The sequence below is a fragment of the Phyllosticta citriasiana genome (genome assembly GCF_038021145.1).
Source record: "Phyllosticta citriasiana strain CBS 120426 chromosome Unknown IWZ02scaffold_4, whole genome shotgun sequence".
Taxonomy (NCBI): domain Eukaryota; kingdom Fungi; phylum Ascomycota; class Dothideomycetes; order Botryosphaeriales; family Phyllostictaceae; genus Phyllosticta; species Phyllosticta citriasiana.
In genome coordinates this window covers 1,473,409-1,495,849 of record NW_027117281.1, presented here as the reverse complement: position 1 = coordinate 1,495,849, position 22,441 = coordinate 1,473,409, and the positions used below count along the sequence as shown (strand labels likewise).

The window sequence follows — 22,441 nt, the reverse complement described above, 5'->3', positions numbered from 1 at the left end:
ACGGACCCACAACAAGGCATTGTTTGGCCCGCCACGAGAAGGCTGAATTATCGAAGCGATTGAATTGTCTGGGGAAAGAACAAGGTTGAGGCACGAATGACGGCAGCGTTGCTGGCTGATTTTCACAGTACTCGTGGGGGCGAGAACAAGTTGTCGATCAGCTTTGGGCCCCATATTGGTGCGCCGTATTAGCCCACTCCCAAGCTTCAGCCACACTGCTTGCACAAGAACAGAAAGAGACGGCGAACCATTGCTAATTTTCACCATAAGCAGCCAAGACCCTGTTCAATTTTAAATTACAAAGGACTCTGATGTTGACAACGACGATGATAAAGTGCCTCAAAACCTCGCCTTGTCACCTGCCAACCTCGGAATGAGTTTTGACGCGTTCTCAAAGTATATTTTCTTCCTCAAGCTATCCTCCATGGGAAAGCTATCCAGGTCTTGTGTGAAGGAGAGCACAGCTGGACGCGGTGCATAAGGAAAGTCAGATCCGTAGAGAATCTGGTCATGAGGAACAAAGTCCAATATCATCTTGAGCTGACTGTGAGCGGTCGAAAGTGCCAGATCGTAGTGGAAGGATTTTGCATCTTCGAAGATCTCTTCTGCAGTCTTTGTTGCGTCAGGGAAGCTTGTCGCAGCCAGTGTGACTCGTTTGATGAGAAATGGCAAGGTGCCGCCGCCGTGCGACAGTATGACCTTGCAGTTGGGATTCTCCCGCTTCCTATTGCTGAGGATGAGGTCGACTGCAGTCCTCGTGGACTCGTGCGGGTACTCAATCAGTGGCTGTGGCATCATGGGGCTGATCAAGGTTGTGTCGACTGGATGTGTTGGATGGATGAAAACAACGGCATGGCGCTTGTTGAGCTCTTCCCAGATTGGCTTGAACTTTTCGTGACCGAGGTAGTAATTCCCTTTGCCGTATCTCGTCATCAAGACAACTCCGTCGGCCTTGAGAGTGTCCAAAGCGTACTTGATCTCGTCGAGGGCGGCATCAACGTCCCAGAGGTCAGGGACAGAGGCGAAAAATCCGAAACGTTCGGGCTTTTGGTTGCGAAGGTCTGCGCCATGTTCATTTATTTTCCGCGCCAGCTTCACTGCCGCAGCTCCTTCCAGGATTGTTGGTCCAGGAGCAGTGACAGACAAAATGGCCGATCTGACACCGGCTTCTTCCATGATATTCTCTGACGCTTCTGACGTCCAATTGGGAAGAATCCATCCCGAAGGATCTCCACCAGGCGTAGACTTGATCGCTGCAGACTTGTACTCAGTCTCCGAATATTTGAGCAGTGAAGAGCAGAGAGCCTCGTACCTTCGGCAAATTCTTGGGGAATGAAGTGATGATGCGTATCGATCTTTCGCGGGAGCGCCATGGTGATTGCGGAGTGCTCGTTCGAATTGCTGTCCACTTGTGCTCTACCAACACGTTTCTGCGAATCTTTGGGCTTTTAAGTCCAACAACTCGGTAGGCCTCGAGGTATCAGGAGATCCGTTCAGCTCTTGCCAGGAATGCGGGGCACAGACGCTGTGTCTTCGGGAGCGGCAGCTAGTTTCCCTTGGTCTCAAAGCATGCAAGTCCGGTCCCTGTGGTACCTGAGCTTAGCTGAGCTTAGCCGACGTCGGGCTCCATCACATGGCCAAGCTTCATTCCTCGCCATCGCGACAGGACAATTGCAATCGGCCACGATTGCAGGAAATGTTGTGAATGACGACTGAGGTGATCGACAGACCAGAACTTGTGGCGGCGGTCTTGGCCATGGATGTTCAGGAGAAAGTGAAAGCTGAGTGTTTGTGTTCGGCCGAGGGCGAAGAGTGAGAATCATGGCACAAGTCGCGGCCCCAGCCCAGGATCCATTCCGAACGGGTGTCGGCATTTTGGCCGGGTTCGGGCCCGTCGCCCCGTCCCGTCCGTCCCGTCTTGGTCTGGAGCTAACAGAGAATGGAAATTGGGTTCTATTCAGAGTTTGCCTCTACACACAGTTACAAGACACTGATCAAACACAGACTCCCATAGTTCTACTCAACCACCTTCTTCGCCAATCTGCCCAATTCTGTCTCCTCACACAGCCGCTCCATATCCTCAATCCTCAACTGCACCAGCACCTCCCAATCCGCGTCTCCCTTGGTCCCCAGCTTACGCGGCAGAATGTTGCAAGCGCCCTCACTCGCACTTCTCGTTTTCCTTATCCACTGTGCACGGCCCGTAGTCGTTCCCGGGATGCCAAAGTCGACGTCGGCTCCAAAACTGACCCACGAGCTGAGGAAGATGCCCGCCTCTGCCATGTCGAGTGCACGCCAGAAAGCGTGAAGGGTGGAGCTGGGATCTTGTAGCGACGACCACAGATCGAGACGCTGCTGCGTGAAGGCTTTGTCAACCGCCTGTACGGTGTTGCGGATGTTGAGAGCAGCGTTGGCAATAACGGCGACCGTGGATACGCCGCTGCGATGCTCTTCTAGGCACTCTGGCACACTGGTACTTACCAGCTCTCCCAATTGAGCTGTAGCAAACGGTTGTAGGAAAGCGTTGCCAAAGTAGTCTGCTGGCAGTGGAGGCGTAAATTTGCCCCGAGCGTCTACAGACTGCGCAAACTTGACTGTCGTCGATGGCGAGAGTCTCCTGGAGCGCACGTTCATGACGCTGGTCCACAGAAGTGCACACAAGCAATCGCATGTCGATACCCACACGCTGGAGTCTGTGGCCCGTAGATGCTCCATCACAGCGTCCTTTAGCTCAGCAATGCATTGCGCATCGAAGATGAAAATCCGGCCAGTAGCTGGGCGGTTGGACAATGTTGGGGGCTCTCCATAGTCGTACTCTATGCATGCATGGGTACCTGCAGGCGATTTCTGACCAGAGACAGGAACGACTGCACGGGGTTTGATGGGCAGGTCTGTAAGTCGTCAGCTTCTAGAGACATTACACCCTTGGTGAGCTCTGAAAGACTGCTTACCTAGGGAAAATTCGAGAGGATTCAACCGCATGCTGCGACCAAATTCTTCATATACAGCATTCTTCGACACACCGTCCAGGACCTTATGGCTGAATGTGAAGCAGAGGATGAGTCCCCCGTCCACAAAGTTTACCTGAAAGCCAAACACAGGGCGTTTCTCTCCACGCCTGGGGTTCTTCGGCAACGAGGAAAAGGTTTCGGTATTTAGTTCACTCTGCGGCATGCCTCGAATGTGGAGCTTTTCATAGTCAATGGAGAACCATTTCATACCGAAAAGGTGAGTTCCGTATAAAGAGACCGGGGAAGGCTTTGGATACCGCACTTCCCTCGAATCGCTCTCAGTTCCTGCCCGTTTGACGAGTGTAACAATGCCAGCGAGGATTGGCCAGTGTGCGACAGTCGCCTGTAGGGCTCGATGTAGTTGGTATAAGGCGTTGGAAGTATATTTCGAATCGGGAAAAGTGAAGCAAAAGAGTTGGCGGATATAGAAGTCCGGGGCAACCTGGTCTAGAAGGGACAGCTCTAGTGTCTGCTCGGTGATGGGTTCCATAGTGCAAATGGGTGCTCAAATGAATCTAGAAAAGAAACAGACTCCACTCGAGGACAAGGAACAGCACAATGATAAAATCGAAGACGGCGTGAGCAGTTAAACTGTGTACTATACAGAACATCCTGAAATTTTATAGTCGTAATTTTACTTGAAGGTCCCCAGGCAGCGTGGGATGAGGCTCCAATTTAAGTCATCAGGCCTGCCAAGTCAATGCCACGATGCATACGCATGAGAGTGACGAATGAGATTGGTCAGGCCCAGCTTTTCCTTCTCTACTGCAGTCAGCTTTATATGTCAGAGCCTGGGAAACGTGCCAAAGAATCCTGATGGACACGTTGTCAGGCTCTTGTTTCTTTATGACGTAGCATGCATCATAACCAGCGCTCAAACTCAACGGGGCTTAACGGAATTCTTGACGCGAACAATCTTTGTTCGTAGCAAATCGACAAACAAGTGCGAGCAAAAGCAAGAGATCTTGACATTCTTGTGCGTCTAAATCGTGACTGTCGCCCCATGAGATGTTAATTCAACGCACGAGGCCAAAAAGGACGCTGTCGACACCCAGGGCCTCTGACAGCTCAAAACTAGCCCATGTGCCCAACAAGGCGCCGACAAGACCTGTGAAGCTGCGCCAGTTGTTGAATTTGCTCCAAAGGTGGACCATCTCTTTGGTCGTGTTTGTGGCCTCAATCTCACTCGTCCTGGCCTCGCCCTTGGCCAACCGCTCGGCCCGTGTTCCCTCGCCAGGACCAGCCAGTCGCTCTGCCCGCAGGTTGAGTGCTCCAAGCAGCCATCGCATGTGGACAAAGGTGTGGACCAAGATGACCGAAGGCAGTAGCACCGCTGCAGCGATGTACTTGTTACGGATGCTCGTGGAGTAGGGCGCGGAGAGGTAGGCGAGGGAGCCGAAACTCAGGCATGACGTGACGGCAACGGGGCCAGAAATGCGGTAGCCAGTGTTGTAGAGCTTGCGCCAGCGTGATATCAGTTGTCTTTCTTCGTCGGGCGTGTCTGAGGATTCGAAGAGGATGGTCGGGATGACGGCGTAGGAGCAAGCGTAGTTGAAACCTTGCAGCGAATTAGCGAGGCGGGGTGCCTGGTCAGGAAACAACAGACGTCTTACTGTACCTGCGAAGCCGGTCGCGGCCGTGATGCCAACCAGCTGTGCCACCCTCACTCCGTTGATGCTCATGACTGCTGTGGGACGTTTCGAACGCTGGGGTGATGGAGGGAAGAGAAAAGCGACTGATTATTGGTGGCTGGCGGGCACAGAAAGCAGTTGCACGCCGTCAGCACCTCTCCCCTCACCAACAAAGGAAACCGAGACAACAATCCTCAACCGCCTTTGCGCCAGGAAATGGCCAACCTGTCGAAGACTTCTTCTCAAGAGCAGCATCAGCAAATTTCTGTTTCTTGGTCCATTCTCAGTCTAACCTTTCTACTTCGACCCTCGCCCGTCATCCTTTCTCTTCTTCTTCACGCCATCTCATGAACGCTACGTCTAGTTGATTTCTCCGGCATCTCATGGACCGTATCTGTCGGCCCCGCAGGTTTCTCAACCAACAGCCCATCACTTGAGAGCTCTTGCCTGTAGTTATCGGCTGGAGCCTCCGTCTTGAAACAGCCATCCAGCTTTTCGCGAGCACTGTCTGGAGACATTTCATTCTCCGTCGGAGCGTCTTTGGCCTGGCTGGACTCTTTTGCCTTCTTGAGCTTCTTGAGCCAAAACAAAATTCCCACGAGTATCAGCGCAATGCCGGCCAATCCACCCAAGACACCGCCAGCGATTGCACCTGCATGGCTTGATGAGCCTGAGCTCGGCAAGCTCAACGAAGTCGCCGTCGGAGAGTTTGTGCTGGACCCGGATGATGGCACGTAGGTATCTCTGGCCACCGTCTGGTTGAAGACGTTTTCCAGCTTGGTCGAATTCCATCCTCCCTGGGGTGCTGTCACATTGGCGCCACCTGACGAACTGTCTGCTTTTAGCAAACCCATCGACAGCGCAAACAGGGATACTTACTTTCCGCCAATGACTCTGTATACCACTTCTGGAACCTCGTACGTCTGATTCGATTTGAATTCTGTTTGCCAAACAAACGAAGTTGTGTCCAACACCTTGATTGGCGGATGGGCGGTGGCATTGCAGTTGTTGTTTAGTGCAGACCCATTGGCATAAGCTTCACCACCTACGACGAGGAGCTGCCTTTGATTCCAAACTTCGCACTTGTGTCGGTGGCGCCCAGCGTACTTGTTGTCTGCTGTATCTGGGTCTCCCGTGGAGTTTACCTGCGATCTTGTAAGACAAGTCGCGAAAGGAGGGAGTCGGCCTGCCTCACCTTGATCCATCGGAACCCCGGGACGGTCAACACATGAACGTCATTCAGTGCGATGGTATTCTCCTGACTCCAGCCTCCGTGGATGGTGATCTGGAAACTCGAGTCGTCGGGCGCAGCGGACAATCCAGCGCAAAATTCGATCCTCGGGTCGGGAATGTCGCCAGTGGCGGTGATGTTGTACCAAGTACTGGACGCAATATCGAAAATGAAGATGTCGGCCATGTTTCGCTCGTTCCAGATGGTTTGGCCGTTGTAAATTTGCGAGTCCGTTGTGTCGTCTCCTCCGAAGCTGATCAAAGTCCCTTGCTCGCCCTTCCTCGTGTACACCATGGCACCTTTCAAAGTGGGAAGTCCCACGTCGTTTTTGAATGTCAGGGTCAGGTTGTCAGAGTTGTCTGTTTCGAAAGCAATCATGCCGTCATTTGCGCCCTGGAAATCGATTTCCCAACCACCGGTCATCCACGATCGTCCAGTTGCTTGGTCAGACGCGTAGATGCCTTCTGTCGAGTCGCCAAAGCTGATCGAGCCCGAGTCGATGGGTGCAAGGCTCCAGGAATCAGAAGTTGTGTTGTATGACCAAAGCGAATTGTTGACCCCATTCACGCTTGCGCCGACGAAGCCGCCGTAGGCATACAAGTTGGTGTGGTCAAAGAAGAATGCCCCAGAAGCACCGCCCGACACTTGTCTTTCTCCACTCGACAATTCTTCGGAGGGTAAATCGGACTGGGACAAAATGTCTGTCCCAAGCATGCCGTCAACTGAGAAATCATTTTCCAAGTCCAGCCAGTACATGTATGACCTGATAAACAATTGTCAATGGCTTATTCTGGAGAGGAAACGCGTACGTACGTGTTATGCCAAATCTTGTTGTCGGCGAAAGCTTAACATATGAGCATTGCTAACTTTGACTAATTGCTAGGTTTACATACTGTAGTTTCCAGAGGCAAAGAAGAGGCGGTTGTCCACAAGTGCGAGTCTGTGGCCAGTGATTCCGCACATACTGCCGCTTGACTGAGCTGCGGCCACCGCCGCAATCGTGGAGACCACGAAGCACGATGAAGCCTTCATCTTGGGCTTTCAAACCTCCTCAGCTTTGGGGGATTGGAATCTCGAGCGGGAGGGTGGATCTACCTCTAGTCCTCGCGTCTGGAGGAGGGGGTTTCAGGTACGTCGCTGCGCTCGAGCAGGGGCAATGGACGGAAAGACGGGGCGCGTAAAGTCGTCGGGGGCACCCGACCTGCCTTGCACTCAACGGCCAGTCAAAAAAAGCGGCTGGAGTCGGAGTTCCTTAAAGAATTCCCTCGGCGTCAAAATTCACCCCCAGGCTCAGAATGCAGGAGCAGCGCCACACAACGCGAGTGGTGAGATGTCTGTTATCACGGCTCGAGAGAAGGAATCGCTTGCATGCACGAGACATATTATTCGAGAACTTTTTGACCCACTCGGACTACAACTGGGCCCATTACCATCGGCGCAGACTCCGTTTTGGTGATTGAAACGGTGAGTTCGGGGTGGGGGCGGAGCTCTAATTGCCAATCTGCGGCCAAAGAGGCGAACATGGGGACGATCCGACCCGACCATCTCCATCAAGCCCGCAAAGCTTATACTGGGTGAGCAGCGCTTCAAAAGTCTTTCGTGGTTTGACCAAGTCGTCGCAACCCTATTCTGAGTTCCAAAGGAAGGCGGCCTCCTGTCGAGCTTCCTCCTTCTTGTCGAAACTCATCATCTCGAATCCTCTAGACTACGCACGGTGAATCCAACAATGTCGCTCGAGCTCAAGCGAGTGGTCAGTCGTGTCACTGACTCCGCGGCGACCAGCCAAAGATATCTCGCGCCTTGGGGTCCATAACGGCACTCTTGTCTCCACACGGGTGCGTGTTAGACATCGCTTCGGGCCTGAAGGCAACAACACTGTCATGAAGCATTCGCAGCGTTCTCAGATATAAAATCAATCTTATTCTGGGTCGGCGCTTAGGAGCAACGATTTGCAGCAGCGGTGTGTGACGTGAATCGCGACAGCCAACAGCATGCTCTTGTTCCGACGCACTCCCCTGGCTGCTGCTCTGGCTTGTGCATCCTGCCTTGTCGATTTATCCGCAGCTGAGTTGAAGAATGTTTTTGCGCATTACATGGTACAATCTTCTTGGAAGCTTCGATGCGTCGAGCAAGTGTTGACGGTTTGATAGGTCGGTGGCATGTCCGGTGTCGACCAGGCAAGAAGCGACGTCAAACAAGCAAAGGCTGTGGGCTTTGATGCTTTTGCTCTGAATGTTCAAAACGTGGTCGACTCGTGGTCTCTAAACTCGATCCAATGGCTGTTCGATGCCGCATTCGAGAATGACTTCCAACTCTTCTTTTCCTTCGACATGGCCGTCGTGACCAACGTCGCCACCTTCCTCCCCCTGTTCAAGCAATACCATGCCAATGAGTCGTATTACCATCACAACGAGCTGCCGTTTGTGAGCACGTTCGACGGCGCCATCCTGAACTATGGATACGAGTCAGCCAACGCCGGCTGGAAAGCAGAGCTCAAACAGGCGCTCAGTGACGACGGAATCACCCCCTTCTTCGTCCCCGACTTTGACGACTGGGGCGGCTCGGGATACACGTCCGACTTCTTCAGCTCCTACGACGTGGTCGATGGAGTCTTCAGCTGGGAGACTGCGTGGCCGACCACAGACACGGGGTCTGGCAACGTCAGTGCCGTCGTCGATGAAGGTTCTCAAAGCGCGGCACATGCTGTCGACAAGCCGTACATGATGCGTGAGTGGTGAACCCTACTCAATAGCGTCCGTCCCTTTGACCAACGACTAACACGACGACACCAGCCCTTTCCACACTCCAATTCAAGCACATCAACGGCTCTGGCAACTGGTACCGCCGCGGCGAGCTCAACCTACCACAGCGCATGGCGCAAGTGCTAGCGCAGCAGCCCGACTTCGTCGAAGTCATCACATGGAACGACGGCGGCGAGAGCCACTACATCGGCAACGTATGGGCCGACAGCATCGCGTCGAGCCCGGACATCCAAGCCTACGCCAACGGCTACGACCACAGCGCATGGCAAGACGTCATCGCGCCCTTCATCTCGGCCTACAAGAGCGGTGCCACCGACGTCGCGGCCATCACGCCTTTTGGCGACTTCGCCGCCGCCTTTTGGTACCGTCCGCTGCTGGCCAGCGCCAGCTGCAGCGGCGACAGCCTCGGCAAGCCGAGCGGTTGGGAAAATGCCCTGGATGCTGTCAACTTTGCTGTCCTGCTTCCGCAGGATACCGAGGGCGTGACGATCAAGGTGCACAGCGGCGGCAGCGTGATTGCGTCGGTGCCGGGCGTCGCGGGGCTGAATGCGCAGAGCGTGCCTGGCATACAGTTGGGCGCGCAGAAGGTCGAGCTCGTCAGGGCGGATGGCAGCGTGATGGGTGCTGGCAGCGGCACTGTTGATGTCGTGGCTGAGACGGATGGGACGTGTAATTTTAACTGTCAGGTTGTGCATGTTGCGTAGGGGGTTAGGTAGATTTGAGTATGAGCAAAACAATGAATTGAACATGGAGTCAACGACGAAAGCAACCTAAGACGACATGGCTCAACCACCTACTTACCCATCTCCACTGTATCTTCTTCCACTTCTCTCAAGCAAGAACTCCATCTCTTACCTTTATAACCCACAAACGCGACGTCCAAAGCACGAACCAAGATCCCTCCGCAGCACCTCACTCGGGGCATGCATGTGGATTATCCCTCCTGGCAGAGGAGTTTCGGGGGGTGAGTCTCGCAGATTCTCCCGTAGCAATTGCGCCTTCAGGACATCAGATCTTCGGCCCGATCTATGCCTTGAATTCGCAAGCGCTACGCCTGAGTTCGTCGAGGCGTTGGTTCGATTCTTCTCTTTTGCGTTTTTCCTTTGCTTTCGTTTTCCTTTTTCTCGGTTTTGGATGGCTGGCTGGCTGGCTGAGTTGACCTGGCTTGGTGAGGGAGGGAAGGAGGAGGGAGGGCTCTTTGGTGCTGTTGCTGAAGAATATCTGCCTTCCCTCTCTTCTTGTTGAAGAGTCTTGGGGTACTTCATGCTTGTAAGCGAGACGCGTGACGCGCAGGCGAAAAAGGCGACAGAACAAGTACCACCGCCAATGTCTTTGGTGTCATTCCTTTATCAACCTCAATTGTCTGGGCAAGTGTCTTTCTCGTCAATCAGTCAATTGGGCGAAGTGCCAACCTCGTCTGTCAACCTCGACCACCTCAGCTTTCTCGATGTTGAGCGCTACTCGGTTGCAAGAGACGGAGCTTCCCCGTCAAGCACGTCATGGCGTTCTTTCGATCCAACATTAAAAGCAAGCATGAGCATCAATTTTTTGAAATCGAAAATTCTTCCTAGAACTACAACCCGCCCACCGTCCCAAATGACTCTTTCAAAAGTGCAGACTGTGATTCCGTCATTAAGCCCAAGACGCCTTCGCTATGCCTTCAGCACGCCTGTCTCTGGGGACGGGTGCTCTTCCTCTGTTTGGTGACGACGCAGAGGTAAAGCGAGATTACTAGTGCACGCTAAACGGATTGGAGTAGAAGCAAGAACTGGGGTTGATATTATAGAGTCGAAAAGGGCGGATCGACCAAGGACTAGAGCTGCTCCAAGTAGCGGACGCAAACGAAGAGACATCGCACGAAAGCCTGTGGTCAGACTTCGAGCACTATCGTCAAATAACGAGACGCCGAAGTGATCGAGAGCAACTTCATGGTGAAGACTAGAGTATTGCTTGACGAACGGACATCGCCAACGGAAGTTCTGAGCACAGTTCCGAGGACTATGCAGGCCACCGGTACCTGAGGTTATGCCCGAGATGTGTACGTCGATATTGTCACGACATAGACTTGACACATGGAAAAAGAAGAGGGTTCGAGGAGTCAACCGTGGATTTGATCACTCTTGGTTGCTGGACCAAACTTGGCGACGTGTAGCCGGACCAGCAGAGGAAGATGGCTCACTAGATCCTGTCACGACTGTAGCCGCTTCTGAGTCGGTTTCGACAGCTCTGCCCTTGCCCTTGTCGACCTTGCGCTCTGGTTCTCCCTCGCTGGTTCTGTCGAGGGGAGTGGTGGTTTCGTCGGCACGATCGGCAGCAGCAGCTATCTCATTCGCGTCAGCAGTGGGTCTAGCGGTCTGTTGAGTCGTGCTGGCGGCCTCTGTAGACTGCGAAGGCTCACGCTGGGCTTGTTGCGCTTCGTGCTGCTCACGATGACGCCTTTCTTCTCTATCTTGAGCGTCTCTACGAGCCTGAGCTTCGGCTTCCTCACGAGCAGCGACCATGCGCTCTCCAAGGCCGGGCCACAGACTGGCGACGAAAAGAGCTACAAGCCTCTCGGCGCCCTGAATGGTGTCGCGGAACCATGTGCGGCGCTGGTTCTCGCGCTCTCTCAGGATGCGCTGAGCAACCTCCTCCGGGCTTGGCTCCCTTCCGCGTCTTCGTGACGCCTCGGCTGCGTTCGCTTCCTGCTGGCCTTCATTCACATTCTGGCCGGCGCCAGCCTGAGCACCAGGCTGTGGAGGCACGCCAACGAGCGCCTCGAAGTGTCTTCTAATGCCTTCGATTCTGTCTCCGAAAACAGCACCGAAAATTCCCGCCTGGAATACGTAGACCACGAGACCACAAAAGGCCATCATCAGGGTGCGTCTCCAGCCGGAACCGCTGAAGAGCCAGAGCATGCCGAAAATCCGGAGTAGAAGCCAAAAATGAGCTGCAATGGCACCAAGAGGCAGAGCGGCGTTTGCTGGGCCCGCCTCTGGACCTTGACCTGGGTTCAGGCCTGGTTCTGCCACCGCCGGCTGCGCAGCCTGCGCGGGATGTGCTTGCTGTGCGGCGGGCTGTGCTAGAAGAGCCCTGACTGCATCAAGTTGACCCCCCCCCAGTGGAGGACCACCAGCCAGCGCAGCAAGAGCGGGGTTTTGCTGAAGTACCGCAGACGTATTGATGAGGTGCCCTTGATTCTGAGTCAAGAGCTGGACTAGGTCCCTCAAGGCGCGCTGATATGCCATATTTTCATACCACTCGTCTGGCGATATATTGAAAGCGGGTGGGGCCGAGTACAGTATTGATCGTGACCCATCAGGTCCAATAAGCTGATACGCATTCGGACGAGGGGGCCTTTGGACGCCAAGGGGAAGAGTTCCAGCTTGAGGAGCACCTGTCGAGGCTCCGAGGCCGGTCATCGGAGTCCGGCTGTCTACTGGACGACCTGCCAGAGGATTCGGGTGCTCTGTGGGCGCTTCTCCGTTGGTAGCCCTCCTCATTCTCGTGATGTGGTGACCCATGCTTTGAATCAGGCGCCTCGTCATGTTCCGCATTCTCTCATTCTCCATTTGCAACGTCAGAATCTCGCGGCTACGCGAACCTTCAGGAGTGGTAACCAGGACCTGTATCATTGCATTCATGGTATTCAAGAGCAAGTTTACTCGCTCTAGTTGAGTAGCAGCTCGCTGAAACCTATCCGGAGTCAGACGAGCAACGTCTTCTGGTGAGGTGCCAGCGGGAAACAGCTCGTTGTTGATCCGAAGTACATGGGACTGGCAGGTACTCATATTGCCTCGAATCTCCTGCAGCATGAAATCCGAAGGAACATTTTGTGCGCCTGCGACGATAGCCATCGTAGCCTGTGGGCCAAAAGGAAAGTTGGCTGCGGGATGTTGCGGAACAGTAAAAGCCATTGAGCGTTGGCTAGGGGCGTGCGCTGGCATATTCGACGGATAGGCCATTGGCACAGGTGGTAGACCACCAGCAATTGGAGGCATAGCCGCGAAAGAGGCCTCTACAGCGTATCTCGCACGATTTCCTTGTTCTTCGTGACCGTCTCCTTCAACTCGCTCAGTTGTTCTTCTCGGGTATGGGTGCCAGGCAACGTCGGCGGCGGCGGCGGCGGCCAGAGGTCGATGTGGAATATTAGGCTGGCCAGCTTGCAGAGGCAGGTTCATTTGTTGTTGAAAAGCTAGGCCATGTGTGGGCGGTCTGGACCCCAATACCTGCTGCAACGCCCGCAAAGTTTCCGGGCCCGCTTCCTGGATGTGATTCGGTGTTGGTTGTCCAAAGTGGACTGGAGGAGGCATTGGACCGCCCACTTGAGGAGGCATCATTCCCTCGTGTAGAGCTTGGATGGTGTGGTGCATGGCCTGTTGAATCTGAATGGGGTTGGGTATGCCGTTCGGACCCTGCTCTGGAAGCCGATCGGCGCGAGGAGGTTGCGATTGCGGTCGCTGGGTAGCAGTAGCAGCATGGGCCTGTGGTGGGCGCGGCAAGGGATGCGCAGCATTTGGCGGAGCGGTGGAAGATCTTGGAGCCTCGCTGAGCACCATGTGCAGGTTGCCTCGTCTTCCCGTGGATTGCAGCGTCTGCCGTACTGTCAGCTTGCTGGGAGGAAAATGCGTAACGGAAGTTGCAGTACCTCTTCATGGAAAACGTTGCCCAGCGTCATGCTATCCTGGACGACACGGCCAAAGTAGATGATCCTCATGCGCTCCGGCGCGGGATGGGATGGCAGTGCATCGCGAATCTTGAGCTTGAGCTCGCGGATGGTGGTGGAGGGCGGAAGAGAGGGGAAATTGATGCCACCTTCAGCTTCGGGAATGGGCGACAAGACGCGCACGTCAATGGGCTGATCAGCCATGATATCGTCGCCAGAGTCGTGAGGGTTTGGTGGAAACGGCGATGAACAGCGCCGTGAGATAATGAGCGGATACCCCAGCCAGCGGCGGCAGAATACTGACCGCCCAGACAGGCGAGAGAAGGCACGCAGGGAGACGAGGCGCTAGGAAAGGGACAGGTGGAGTGAGTATCAAGAGAAGACGTAGATGGATGTACAAACAATAATAACCTTGTGGGCTACGTGGACCTGACGGGCGGGAGCTGATTGATCACCGGGCGGGCGCAGGGTTCAACGAATCCAACCGAAGGAACGAAGCGTCCCGCCGCGGCGGAACCCGCAGCGTCATCGCACTGCTGGGCTACTTACCTACCTAATGCTTCCTCCTCCTCCTCCACGTCTGTCACCACAACTGACACTGACCTCAATCTCTCCCTCCCCATGCCACGCTGAACATGGCCATCCACGGGATCCGGCACAACCGGCTTCCCCATACCGCCCGGCTGATCTTGCGACCAACCCGACCCCAGCCATCTTTTTCTCCGCCATGCTCTCCTCCGCACCATCTCCGACTGTCTCCCCCGAGCCGCACCTTTACTGCGTCAGCGCGCCACATCCACCAACACGGCAAACAATCGTTTCGCGACAGGCTGAACGACTCGCTAGCCAAGACAAAGACTGAGTGGAAGCCCATTCCCATTGCCCTCGGCGTCGGCTTTCTCGGATTATTCCAATTTTTCCGCATACAGCGCGATGAAAAGCAGAAGCAGGCCGACGCAGAAGGCGAATATGGCGATGGAGATGGTCGACCTCCCAAACGACAGAGAGTCAGACCCAGTGGTCCTTGGTAGGCTGTGACTCATGCTCGTGATGCGCAATAGCTGATGTGCCGCAGGCAGGTTCAAGTCATGTCAACACTTCCTCTCAAGGCCGTGTCTCGTCTTTGGGGTCGCTTCAACGAGCTCGAGATCCCCTACTCGCTACGCGTTCCAGGTTTCAAACTGTACTCCTGGATATTCGGCGTGAACCTAGACGAGGTCGAAGACCCGGATTTGCACAACTATCCAAACCTTGCATCTTTCTTTTACCGCACTCTTAAGCCCGGCGTCCGTCCCATCGATCCCAACCCCAACGCAATTGTATCTCCTGCCGATGGCAAGATTGTCCAATTCGGCACCATAGACAACGGTGAAGTTGAGCAGGTCAAGGGCATCACGTATAGCTTGGACGCCTTGCTAGGAGAAAAACCGCCAAGCCCACGTGGCTCGACTGACTGGACGAATACCCAAGCGCCTGCGCAGGAAAGTCCAGACCGGGCAAGAGAGGGCGACGAGGAGTACATCGAAGCGCACGAGGAATTCGCTCGAGTGAATGGCATCTCGTACACGCTACCAAACCTCTTCTCCGGTGGGGAAAAATCAACAAAGGCGAAACTGACGGACCAATCCACGTCCTCAAAGCCATCGTCCGAGGCCGAAGTGCGGGCTGACCTGGCCCTCAGCCGGCCATGGTGGAGTCCCATGAGCACACAAAAGCCCACGGCACTGTACTACTGCGTCGTCTATCTTGCGCCAGGCGACTACCACCGCTTCCACTCGCCCGTCAGCTGGGTCGTCGAGTCACGCCGACACTTTGCAGGCGAGCTGTACAGCGTGTCGCCGTACCTCGTGCGCACGCTGCCGGGCCTCTTCACGCTTAACGAGCGCGTCGTGCTCCTCGGCCGATGGCGCTGGGGCTTCTTCTCGTACACGCCCGTCGGCGCCACGAACGTCGGCTCCATCGTCGTCAACTTTGACCGCGAGCTGCGCACCAACAGCCTGACGACCGACACGGCCGCCGACCGCGCCGCCGAAGACGCAAAGAGGCGCGGCGAACCTTACTCGGGCTTCGCAGAGGCCACGTACGAAAAGGCAAGCCACATCCTCGGCGGCCATGCCCTCAAGCGCGGCGAGGAAATGGGCGGCTTCCAGCTCGGCTCCACCATTGTCCTCGTCTTCGAGGCGCCGAAGCCGCAGCGCACGGGCACCTTTGACGAGGGCTTCGGCGGCCTCAAGGGCGGCTGGAGGTGGAATGTCGAAAAGGGCCAGAAAGTCAAGGTCGGCCAGGCCATTGGCTTCGTCGACGAAGACTGAAAATAAAACACCAGCATTTGCTAGGCGCTTGCTTGAATGGAACATGGAGATGATTCGTGGAGAGGCTTGTAAGGCGTCTGCGTGATAGCAGGGGCTTGTGGTGTAAAACAACTTTTCTTCTTGTATATCAGTGAAAGAGTGTCTGGCTATCATCAAGGACTATAGATCATGTCGGCTAGGCTAGTACAGCGATTTCAATCAACATGTCAAAGACAGCAATGGTTCCGAGTTACTGTCCATCTGGTGGGCTTACTTGCCAATGACTGCGCATACATGGACGGATTGGAAGCCTCAGGTATCACGGTCTGCGGTCAGCGCATGTGAAGCGTTTCCTAAGCCACGCACATACATACATTCATGAGAGAGAGAGAGAGAGAGAGAGAGCTGGAGAATCTGACGTGACTGCCAGAGCCAGTCCCCTCCAAATCATCACGAGCAAAACCAACCTTGGGTCACGCCGCCATTCCTCTGTCGTTTACCTCAACGACACAAACATCACGGCAGCCTCACCTCTCACATTGACAGAAGCTCAGTCGACATGGCTCGACCCTTCAGCGACACAATGGACATACAAGACCTGCTCAGCGCGCTCGGCGTCACTTCCGAAGAGCCCACCACGTTCACCATGCTCTCCCAGATGGCGCAGGATCTTCTAAGCGATCCAGGCCGTACCGGCAGCGCTGGGAGCGTCGTGACGGAGCTCGACGAGGACTTTGACGTTGACGACTACTTGGACGATTTTAGCAGCGAAGAATGTGAGGATTACGAGGGTGTTGAGAGCCGGGGAGACTGTGAAAGCGGTCCCCCGGATCTTGTGGCCGAGCCGACGGCGGTCGACATCATCGCGTCATTGCGAAAGCGAATGGGCACGGTCGAAACGCCGTACGAGCCATGGCGACGCAGCGAGCTGGAGCCCATGCTCTGCGGCACCGTCGTCAACGGACAAGCCATTGAAACCCGTCATGTTCGCGAATACAGAGAGCTCGTGGAAGCAATTGTACGCCACAATTGTACGGGCACAGCAAACCACGAGACAGCAGCCTGGCAAACCCTCACGACACCAACGCCGCTGGACGTGCCGTGGCTGAAGCGGCGGACGCGCGAGCGCTGGGCGCAGCGCTACGAGACAGAGACGGGGCGCGCACTGTTGGCGCTCAAGCAGCGGCTCAAAACGTCTTCAGGGCTCGACCGCCTGCTGTACGGGCCCAACCTCAAGTACTTCCGGCGACTGGCGTACCGCAAGATGGGCGACGAGTGCCGGCGCGACGTGCTGGACGAGTTTGCACAGACACAGCTGGCGGCGCCGCGCGCGAAATACGAGAGCGAGCTGGCGCTATTGCAACTGCTGTACCATGGGCAGCGCGCGGAGCTCAAGACGCGCATCCAGGCGCCGCTGAGCTTGGTTGATGTGGTCGAGGAGCTGCACTCCGAAGTGGCGGCGACGGCTAGATCTGGCTTGTGTTTTGTCGGACCCGAGGTCGAGGTGTTGGAGACGCTGGTGGACATGGCGGAGGAGGTGATGGAGAGGGTGGAGCGGTCGGCGGGGGCGCTGCTGGCAAGAGACGTTCAGGGGAAGATGGCCAGGCGTGAGGAGTCGCAGCGCCGGTTCGGGATGGCGGACAGCTTTGGGTCCATGGTGGTGTCGCTGGACGATTTGGACTTGGTGCGCAGCACGGCGAGGTCGGTGGTGGGCATGGCGGAGCAGATGGGCGAGGAACTGGAGCGGGTTGCTTTGGCGGCGGTGGATGCGGTTGGGGCGACGAAGGACTTGATGTTGATGAAGGAGTTGAGAACTGGAGCCAATCAGAGGCGGGATAATTCAGGTCCGGTAAACGCCTGACAGCCTGACAACGGAGCCTGACAGCAGCAGCAATGACGTAAGAGGAGAGATTTCACGGTACATGCAGGAGTCTGGCACCGCGAGTCGAATTTTCCACCCACATGCACTCTTACTCTTGGTCCTGGACTGCCCTGACAGGTCAGGGATCCTTGGATGCGAGGACTGAGCCAGCGGCCACGGGTATTGCTGCCCGGTCCACGGAGAGATTGAATACTGTAGAAGACGGGCAAGGCCAATGCAGGTCGCTCTGAGATTGGTGAGATGATGTCGGGTGGGCCTCGTTCCCCCATCGGCAGTGGGCCATTCCGATTTGTCCCGCCCGGCCGACGACGTCCGCTCGGCGCAAGCCTTTCAATTGCCCGAGCTTCCCTTCCAGTTCTCTGCCTACCGCTAAAGAAACGTCGTTCACCTCCAGACCCCAAGATATCCCTCTCCCGTCCTCTCCATCTCCACTACATCCCTCCTCTTGTCCCTTTTCGTCCTTTGTCGTCGTCTGAGTCGCAATGGCCACCAAGCAGGACGCTGCCCCCAAGCTGAGCGGTCTCCCGCTCTACTCCCGCTTCGCCTTTGCTGGCGCTGTGTGCTGCTCCATTACCCACGGTGCTCTCACTCCCGTCGATGTGTAGGTTGACAATCCCAATGGGACATGAATAATGTCATGGTAGGGCTGACAGCTCCATCAACAGCGTCAAGACTTCGATCCAGCTTGACCCCGTCAAGTACAACAAGGGCCTGATTGGCGGCTTCCGCCAGATCATTGCTGAGAAGGGTGCCGGTGCCGTCTGGACTGGTGTTGGCCCTACCTTCGCTGGTTACTTCCTCCAGGGTGCCTTCAAGTTTGGAGGTTACGAATTCTTCAAGCAGCAGTCCATCAACGCCCTCGGCTACGAGACTGCCGCCAACAACCGTACCGCCGTCTACCTCGCCTCCTCCGCCTGCGCCGAATTCTTCGCCGACATTGCCCTGTGCCCTCTCGAGGCTACCCGTATCCGTCTTGTCTCTGACCCCGGTTTCGCCAACGGTCTGATTGGTGGTTTCACAAGGATTTTCAAGACCGAGGGTGTTGGTGCCTTCTACTCTGGTTTCGGTCCCATCCTCTTCAAGCAGTAAGTTGCTGGACTCTTCTGGTTTGGGATAAAATGATGTTCTGACGCGCTGCAGGGTTCCCTACACCATGGCCAAGTTCGTCGTCTACGAGAAGGTCGTCGAGGCCATCTTCAAGCGCTTCGACAAGAACACCATGTCCGGCCCCGCTCAGACCGTTGCCAACCTCGGCGCTGGTCTGATTGCCGGTTTCGCTGCTGCCATTGTCTCCCAGCCCGCCGACACTATGCTCTCCAAGATCAACAAGACCAAGGGTGCGCCCGGTGAGGGTACCACTTCCCGTCTGATCAAGATTGCCAAGGAGCTCGGTATTCGGGGCTCTTACGCTGGTATTGGTGCTCGTCTCTTCATGGTGTATGTATTCCCAGTTCTCGAGTTGTGCTGGCTGTTGCTAATCTGAATCGCAGTGGTACTCTTACTGCTGGTCAGTTCGCCATCTACGGTGACATCAAGAAGGTAAGCAAAAAGTCCTCTGTGTAATGTGGATCGCAACTAAAATTCTTGCCAGGCCATTGGTGCCGTCGGCGGTGTCGAGATTGCCCCTACGAAATAGATGCAGTAAAGACGTCTGGGACCTAGGAAAGTGGAAGATGCGTTGGAGGAGCCAAATTCAGAGGCCCTTTCACTCAGGCTGAATCGAGTGGAGGGATGTTCGATTTCTTTACTCAATTCTCAGTCTGTTTATGAGCATTTTTCCGGCCGGCTCTCGTCTTGTCCACTCTTGGGAGAGGTCGTTTTGTTATAGAATAGATATCTCCCGGGCCAGAAAAAGGCGGGATTCGGTTCTGTGGAGGCCGCTAATCTAATGAGCTAGGATTATAGATGCAATGGTTTTTCTTACGTCAAATCGGGTGCGTATTGCTGCGTTTTACAGGAGTTGCTCTTGTTCATGGAGGTCCACATGGGCGTCAGCACGAGTGCAGCAAAAGCATGTCCTGCAGGCTGCTTGGATTCAGCTGCAAGTGTCAAACGTGGGGGAGGACAGCCTTTTTGTAAGTAGAAATCCTTAATCCCATCTCAGCAGTAGTTCCTGATGTGATCAGCATGTGTTGCATAAACGTTCGGCTCCTTTGACGCGTTTTAGCGCCGGGCAGAGGAAAGAAACGCCCTCGATGCACTCACTTCATGTTGCAGACCTCTCTGTAAGCACCAAATCCCATCTAGCTGCAGCCGTCTTGTGGAATGCGACAACGAACAAACCCCATCCCATCAGCAGTCAGCTTCCAATTGGCGACAAGCACATTTGCACGAGTCGACGGCGGCGTTCCAGGCCCGGGCCCCAGCTACATGTACCTACCTAGCTACTTTGACTGATGGCATGGGGGTTGGTCGTCGGAGCGCCGCGCTTCTGGTTCCATTCCCTCGTGGTGCCCCTCCCAACGTCAATGGCGCTCTTATCGACATCCTGGTCGCACGTTCTCGCACGCCCACCTCATCAGCAGCACAGCTCTGCATGGTGTGTGTCTTTGCTACTCCAAAGCCGAGCGGGACAAACGGCAGCCACTCAGCTTCTGCGCAGCGACTAGACCAGGGTTTGGCGGGAGCGACCGTTCTTAGCATACTCAGTACGGGCAAATTACCTGCGTAACTGCGCAGCAGGGTTGCTCGTTCTGTTGGCCTGGTTTTTTTAGTTGGGGTGCAGCCACCCAGGTAAGGTGCGTGGCACGATAGCGCTGTGGAGGATTACAGCACTTGTCCGTCATCCTCTTTTGGTCCATTGTTCCTCTCTCTCTCTCTCTCTCTCTCTCTCTCTCTCTCTCTCTCTCTCTCTCTCTCTCTCTCTGTCCCCCTTCCTGCACTCTGCCTTGGTGGTGGTGCGGTGCGTTGGCTTCATATCCTTCTCCGCTCCACTGGTCGTCGCGCCTTGCCTCTCACATCGCTTCCTCCCCTCCTTTGCACCTGCCATTCAACAGACATGGGCGACCTTGGTACGTCTGCGCTGACTTCGATTCGACTGCTTGTGAGCTAACTCTTTCCCGGGTCAAGACCGCAAGCCAACGGAGGAGAACGCAACCCTTCTCCAGGCCTTTGAGTGGAATGTGCCCGCCGATGGCAAGCACTGGAAGCGGCTGACGGCCGCGCTCCCCTCGCTGAAGAGCATTGGCATCACCAACATGTGGATTCCTCCCGGATGCAAAGGTACTGCACGGAGGCGCATGACGAGCTGGGGTGCATTGAAGACAAAATCGATCTGACGCCTCGTGATGTGCAGGCTCCTCGCCCAATGGCAACGGCTACGATATTTACGACCTCTACGACCTGGGCGAATTCGACCAGAAAAACAGCGTGCCGACCAAATGGGGCGACCTGGCGCAGCTGCGCGAGATGTGCGCAAAGGCCAACGAGGTGGGCGTCGGAGTGTACTGGGACGCAGTCCTGAACCACAAGGCGGCGGCCGACAATAAGGAAAAGTGCCGGGCCATCGAGGTGGATCCCAACGACCGCAACCGCGAAGTGAGCGACGCGTACGAGATTGAGGCGTGGCTGGGCTTCGACTTTCCCGGCCGCGGCGATAAGTACAGCAGCCAAAAGTACCACTGGTACCACTTCACGGGGACCGACTACAACGCGGCCAACAACAAAAGCGCCATTTACAGAATCTGCGGCGACGGCAAGCACTGGAGCGACTCGGTCGACAAGGAGCAGGGCAACGCCGACTACATGATGTACGCGGACCTCGACTACGCGCACCAGGAGGTCATCGACGACGTCAAGCGCTGGGGCGTGTGGATCGTCAAGGAGCTGGGGCTCAAGGGGTTCCGGCTCGACGCGGTGCAGCACTACAGCGAGCGCTTCACCAACGAGTGGGTCGCCAACCTGGTCGAGCAGCTGGGCGAGAACAGCGTCTTCCTTGTCGGCGAGTTCTGGATCGGCAACGTGCACACGCTGACGGCCTGGCTCGAGAAGATGCACCACAAGTTCTCCCTCTTCGACGCCCCACTGCTGTACAACTTTTCGCGCGCCTCCAACTCGGAGCGCGCCGACTTGCGCAAGATCTTTGATGATTCGCTCGTTGCTGTTGAGCCGTACAATGCCGTCACTTGGTAAGCTCATCAACCCTTCTCCAATCCTTCCATATTTTCCCACCTGACCACCACCACCACCACCCCCAGCGTCACAAACCACGACACGCAACCCGGCCAAACCGTCGCCACGCCCGTGTCCTCCTTCTTCAAACCCCTCGCCTACGCGCTAATCCTCCTGCGACCCAACGGCTACCCCTGCATCTTCCACGGCGACCTCTACGGGCTCCTCCCAGGCTACTCAACCGACGCCGAACCGCCATCGTGCAGCGGCGTGCTGCCAGCCCTGATCAAAGCGCGGCAGCTCTACGCGTACGGCGACTGCGACGACTACTGGAGCGACGACGCCAACTGCGTGGGCTGGGTGCGGCGCGGCACGTGGGACCGCGGCGACGGCGGCTGCGCCGTCGTCATGAGCAACGCCGGCGCCAGCCAGAAGCGCATGTTCGTCGGCGAGCACTGGGCCGGCTCCGTCTGGACTGACGTCCTCGGCTGGGCCAGGAACGGCGATCAGCCGGCCCGCGTCGAGATTGGCAAGGATGGCTTTGGCGAGTTTACTTGCGGCGAGTGCAGTGTGAGTGTTTGGGTGAGGAGTGATGCCCAGGGCCGCGAGGGCTTTCCTGTCCAGTTTGATACCGAGATTTATAGCATGGCGTGAGTGGGTTGGGTGTGTGGGCGGCAGAAGGCGAGATGGCGAAGGAGAGGGGGGTACGACGAATCGGCCATGGTAATATTGGAGCCAATCCGCAGCATTTCCGCTTCATTTTTTCCCTCATCATACATCTATCTTCCATGGGTAGGTAGTTTGCAATGCCGATAACTTCAATCACGATCGTGAATCTCACTTGGAAAATCAAACCATGTGTGCGGACGAGTAGCCGT

The 22,441-nt window shown here is 55.8% G+C and overlaps 9 protein-coding genes across 9 annotated transcripts; 5 read left to right on the top strand and 4 right to left on the bottom strand.

Annotated features, from left to right (window-relative positions):
* Nucleotides 1-339: 339 nt before the first annotated feature.
* On the bottom strand, nt 340-1,373 carry IWZ02DRAFT_373652 (uncharacterized protein; the record flags this gene model as incomplete). The annotated part of the gene is made up of 2 exons (XM_066764716.1): nt 340-1,253; nt 1,313-1,373. 2 exons carry the CDS (start codon nt 1,371-1,373, stop codon nt 340-342), a joined length of 975 nt encoding a protein of 324 aa, XP_066624694.1.
* A 577-nt stretch (nt 1,374-1,950) lies between these two features.
* Nucleotides 1,951-3,760, bottom strand: IWZ02DRAFT_211336 (transferase family-domain-containing protein). The gene is made up of 2 exons (XM_066762697.1): nt 2,952-3,760; nt 1,951-2,891 (listed from the first exon to the last, which is right to left on the bottom strand). Exons 1-2 carry the CDS (start codon nt 3,499-3,501, stop codon nt 2,017-2,019), a joined length of 1,425 nt encoding a protein of 474 aa, XP_066624693.1. The 5' UTR covers nt 3,502-3,760; the 3' UTR covers nt 1,951-2,016.
* Nucleotides 3,761-5,199: 1,439 nt separating this feature from the next.
* IWZ02DRAFT_368368 (uncharacterized protein) lies at nt 5,200-6,629 on the bottom strand (the record flags this gene model as incomplete). Its single annotated transcript, XM_066764374.1, has 3 exons — nt 5,200-5,473; nt 5,522-5,787; nt 5,838-6,629. Coding segments are annotated over 3 exons (1,332 nt in total), but the record flags the coding sequence as incomplete, so codon positions are not given.
* Nucleotides 6,630-7,662: 1,033 nt separating this feature from the next.
* Nucleotides 7,663-9,416, top strand: IWZ02DRAFT_211344 (glycoside hydrolase). Its single transcript, XM_066762698.1, has 3 exons — nt 7,663-7,969; nt 8,024-8,600; nt 8,666-9,416. The coding sequence occupies exons 1-3, from the start codon at nt 7,865-7,867 to the stop codon at nt 9,337-9,339; spliced, it is 1,356 nt and encodes a 451-aa protein (XP_066624691.1). The 5' UTR covers nt 7,663-7,864; the 3' UTR covers nt 9,340-9,416.
* Nucleotides 9,417-10,749: 1,333 nt separating this feature from the next.
* On the bottom strand, nt 10,750-13,484 carry IWZ02DRAFT_489100 (uncharacterized protein; the record flags this gene model as incomplete). The annotated part of the gene is made up of 2 exons (XM_066769535.1): nt 10,750-13,209; nt 13,263-13,484. 2 exons carry the CDS (start codon nt 13,482-13,484, stop codon nt 10,750-10,752), a joined length of 2,682 nt encoding a protein of 893 aa, XP_066624690.1.
* A 340-nt stretch (nt 13,485-13,824) lies between these two features.
* On the top strand, nt 13,825-15,974 carry IWZ02DRAFT_447034 (phosphatidylserine decarboxylase-domain-containing protein). Its single transcript, XM_066767262.1, has 2 exons — nt 13,825-14,307; nt 14,356-15,974. The coding sequence occupies exons 1-2, from the start codon at nt 13,916-13,918 to the stop codon at nt 15,590-15,592; spliced, it is 1,629 nt and encodes a 542-aa protein (XP_066624689.1). The 5' UTR covers nt 13,825-13,915; the 3' UTR covers nt 15,593-15,974.
* IWZ02DRAFT_211225 (uncharacterized protein) lies at nt 15,862-17,558 on the top strand. Its single transcript, XM_066762695.1, has one exon. The coding sequence runs from the start codon at nt 16,131-16,133 to the stop codon at nt 17,430-17,432; it is 1,302 nt and encodes a 433-aa protein (XP_066624688.1). The 5' UTR covers nt 15,862-16,130; the 3' UTR covers nt 17,433-17,558.
* Nucleotides 17,559-17,836: 278 nt separating this feature from the next.
* On the top strand, nt 17,837-19,190 carry IWZ02DRAFT_211232 (mitochondrial carrier domain-containing protein). The gene is made up of 4 exons (XM_066762696.1): nt 17,837-18,054; nt 18,119-18,538; nt 18,594-18,890; nt 18,944-19,190. Exons 1-4 carry the CDS (start codon nt 17,936-17,938, stop codon nt 19,014-19,016), a joined length of 909 nt encoding a protein of 302 aa, XP_066624687.1. The 5' UTR covers nt 17,837-17,935; the 3' UTR covers nt 19,017-19,190.
* Nucleotides 19,191-20,451: 1,261 nt separating this feature from the next.
* Nucleotides 20,452-22,217, top strand: IWZ02DRAFT_468634 (alpha--amylase-like protein; the record flags this gene model as incomplete). The annotated part of the gene is made up of 4 exons (XM_066768643.1): nt 20,452-20,464; nt 20,523-20,675; nt 20,749-21,580; nt 21,650-22,217. The coding sequence occupies 4 exons, from the start codon at nt 20,452-20,454 to the stop codon at nt 22,215-22,217; spliced, it is 1,566 nt and encodes a 521-aa protein (XP_066624686.1).
* Between the last annotated feature and the right edge of the window lie 224 nt (nt 22,218-22,441).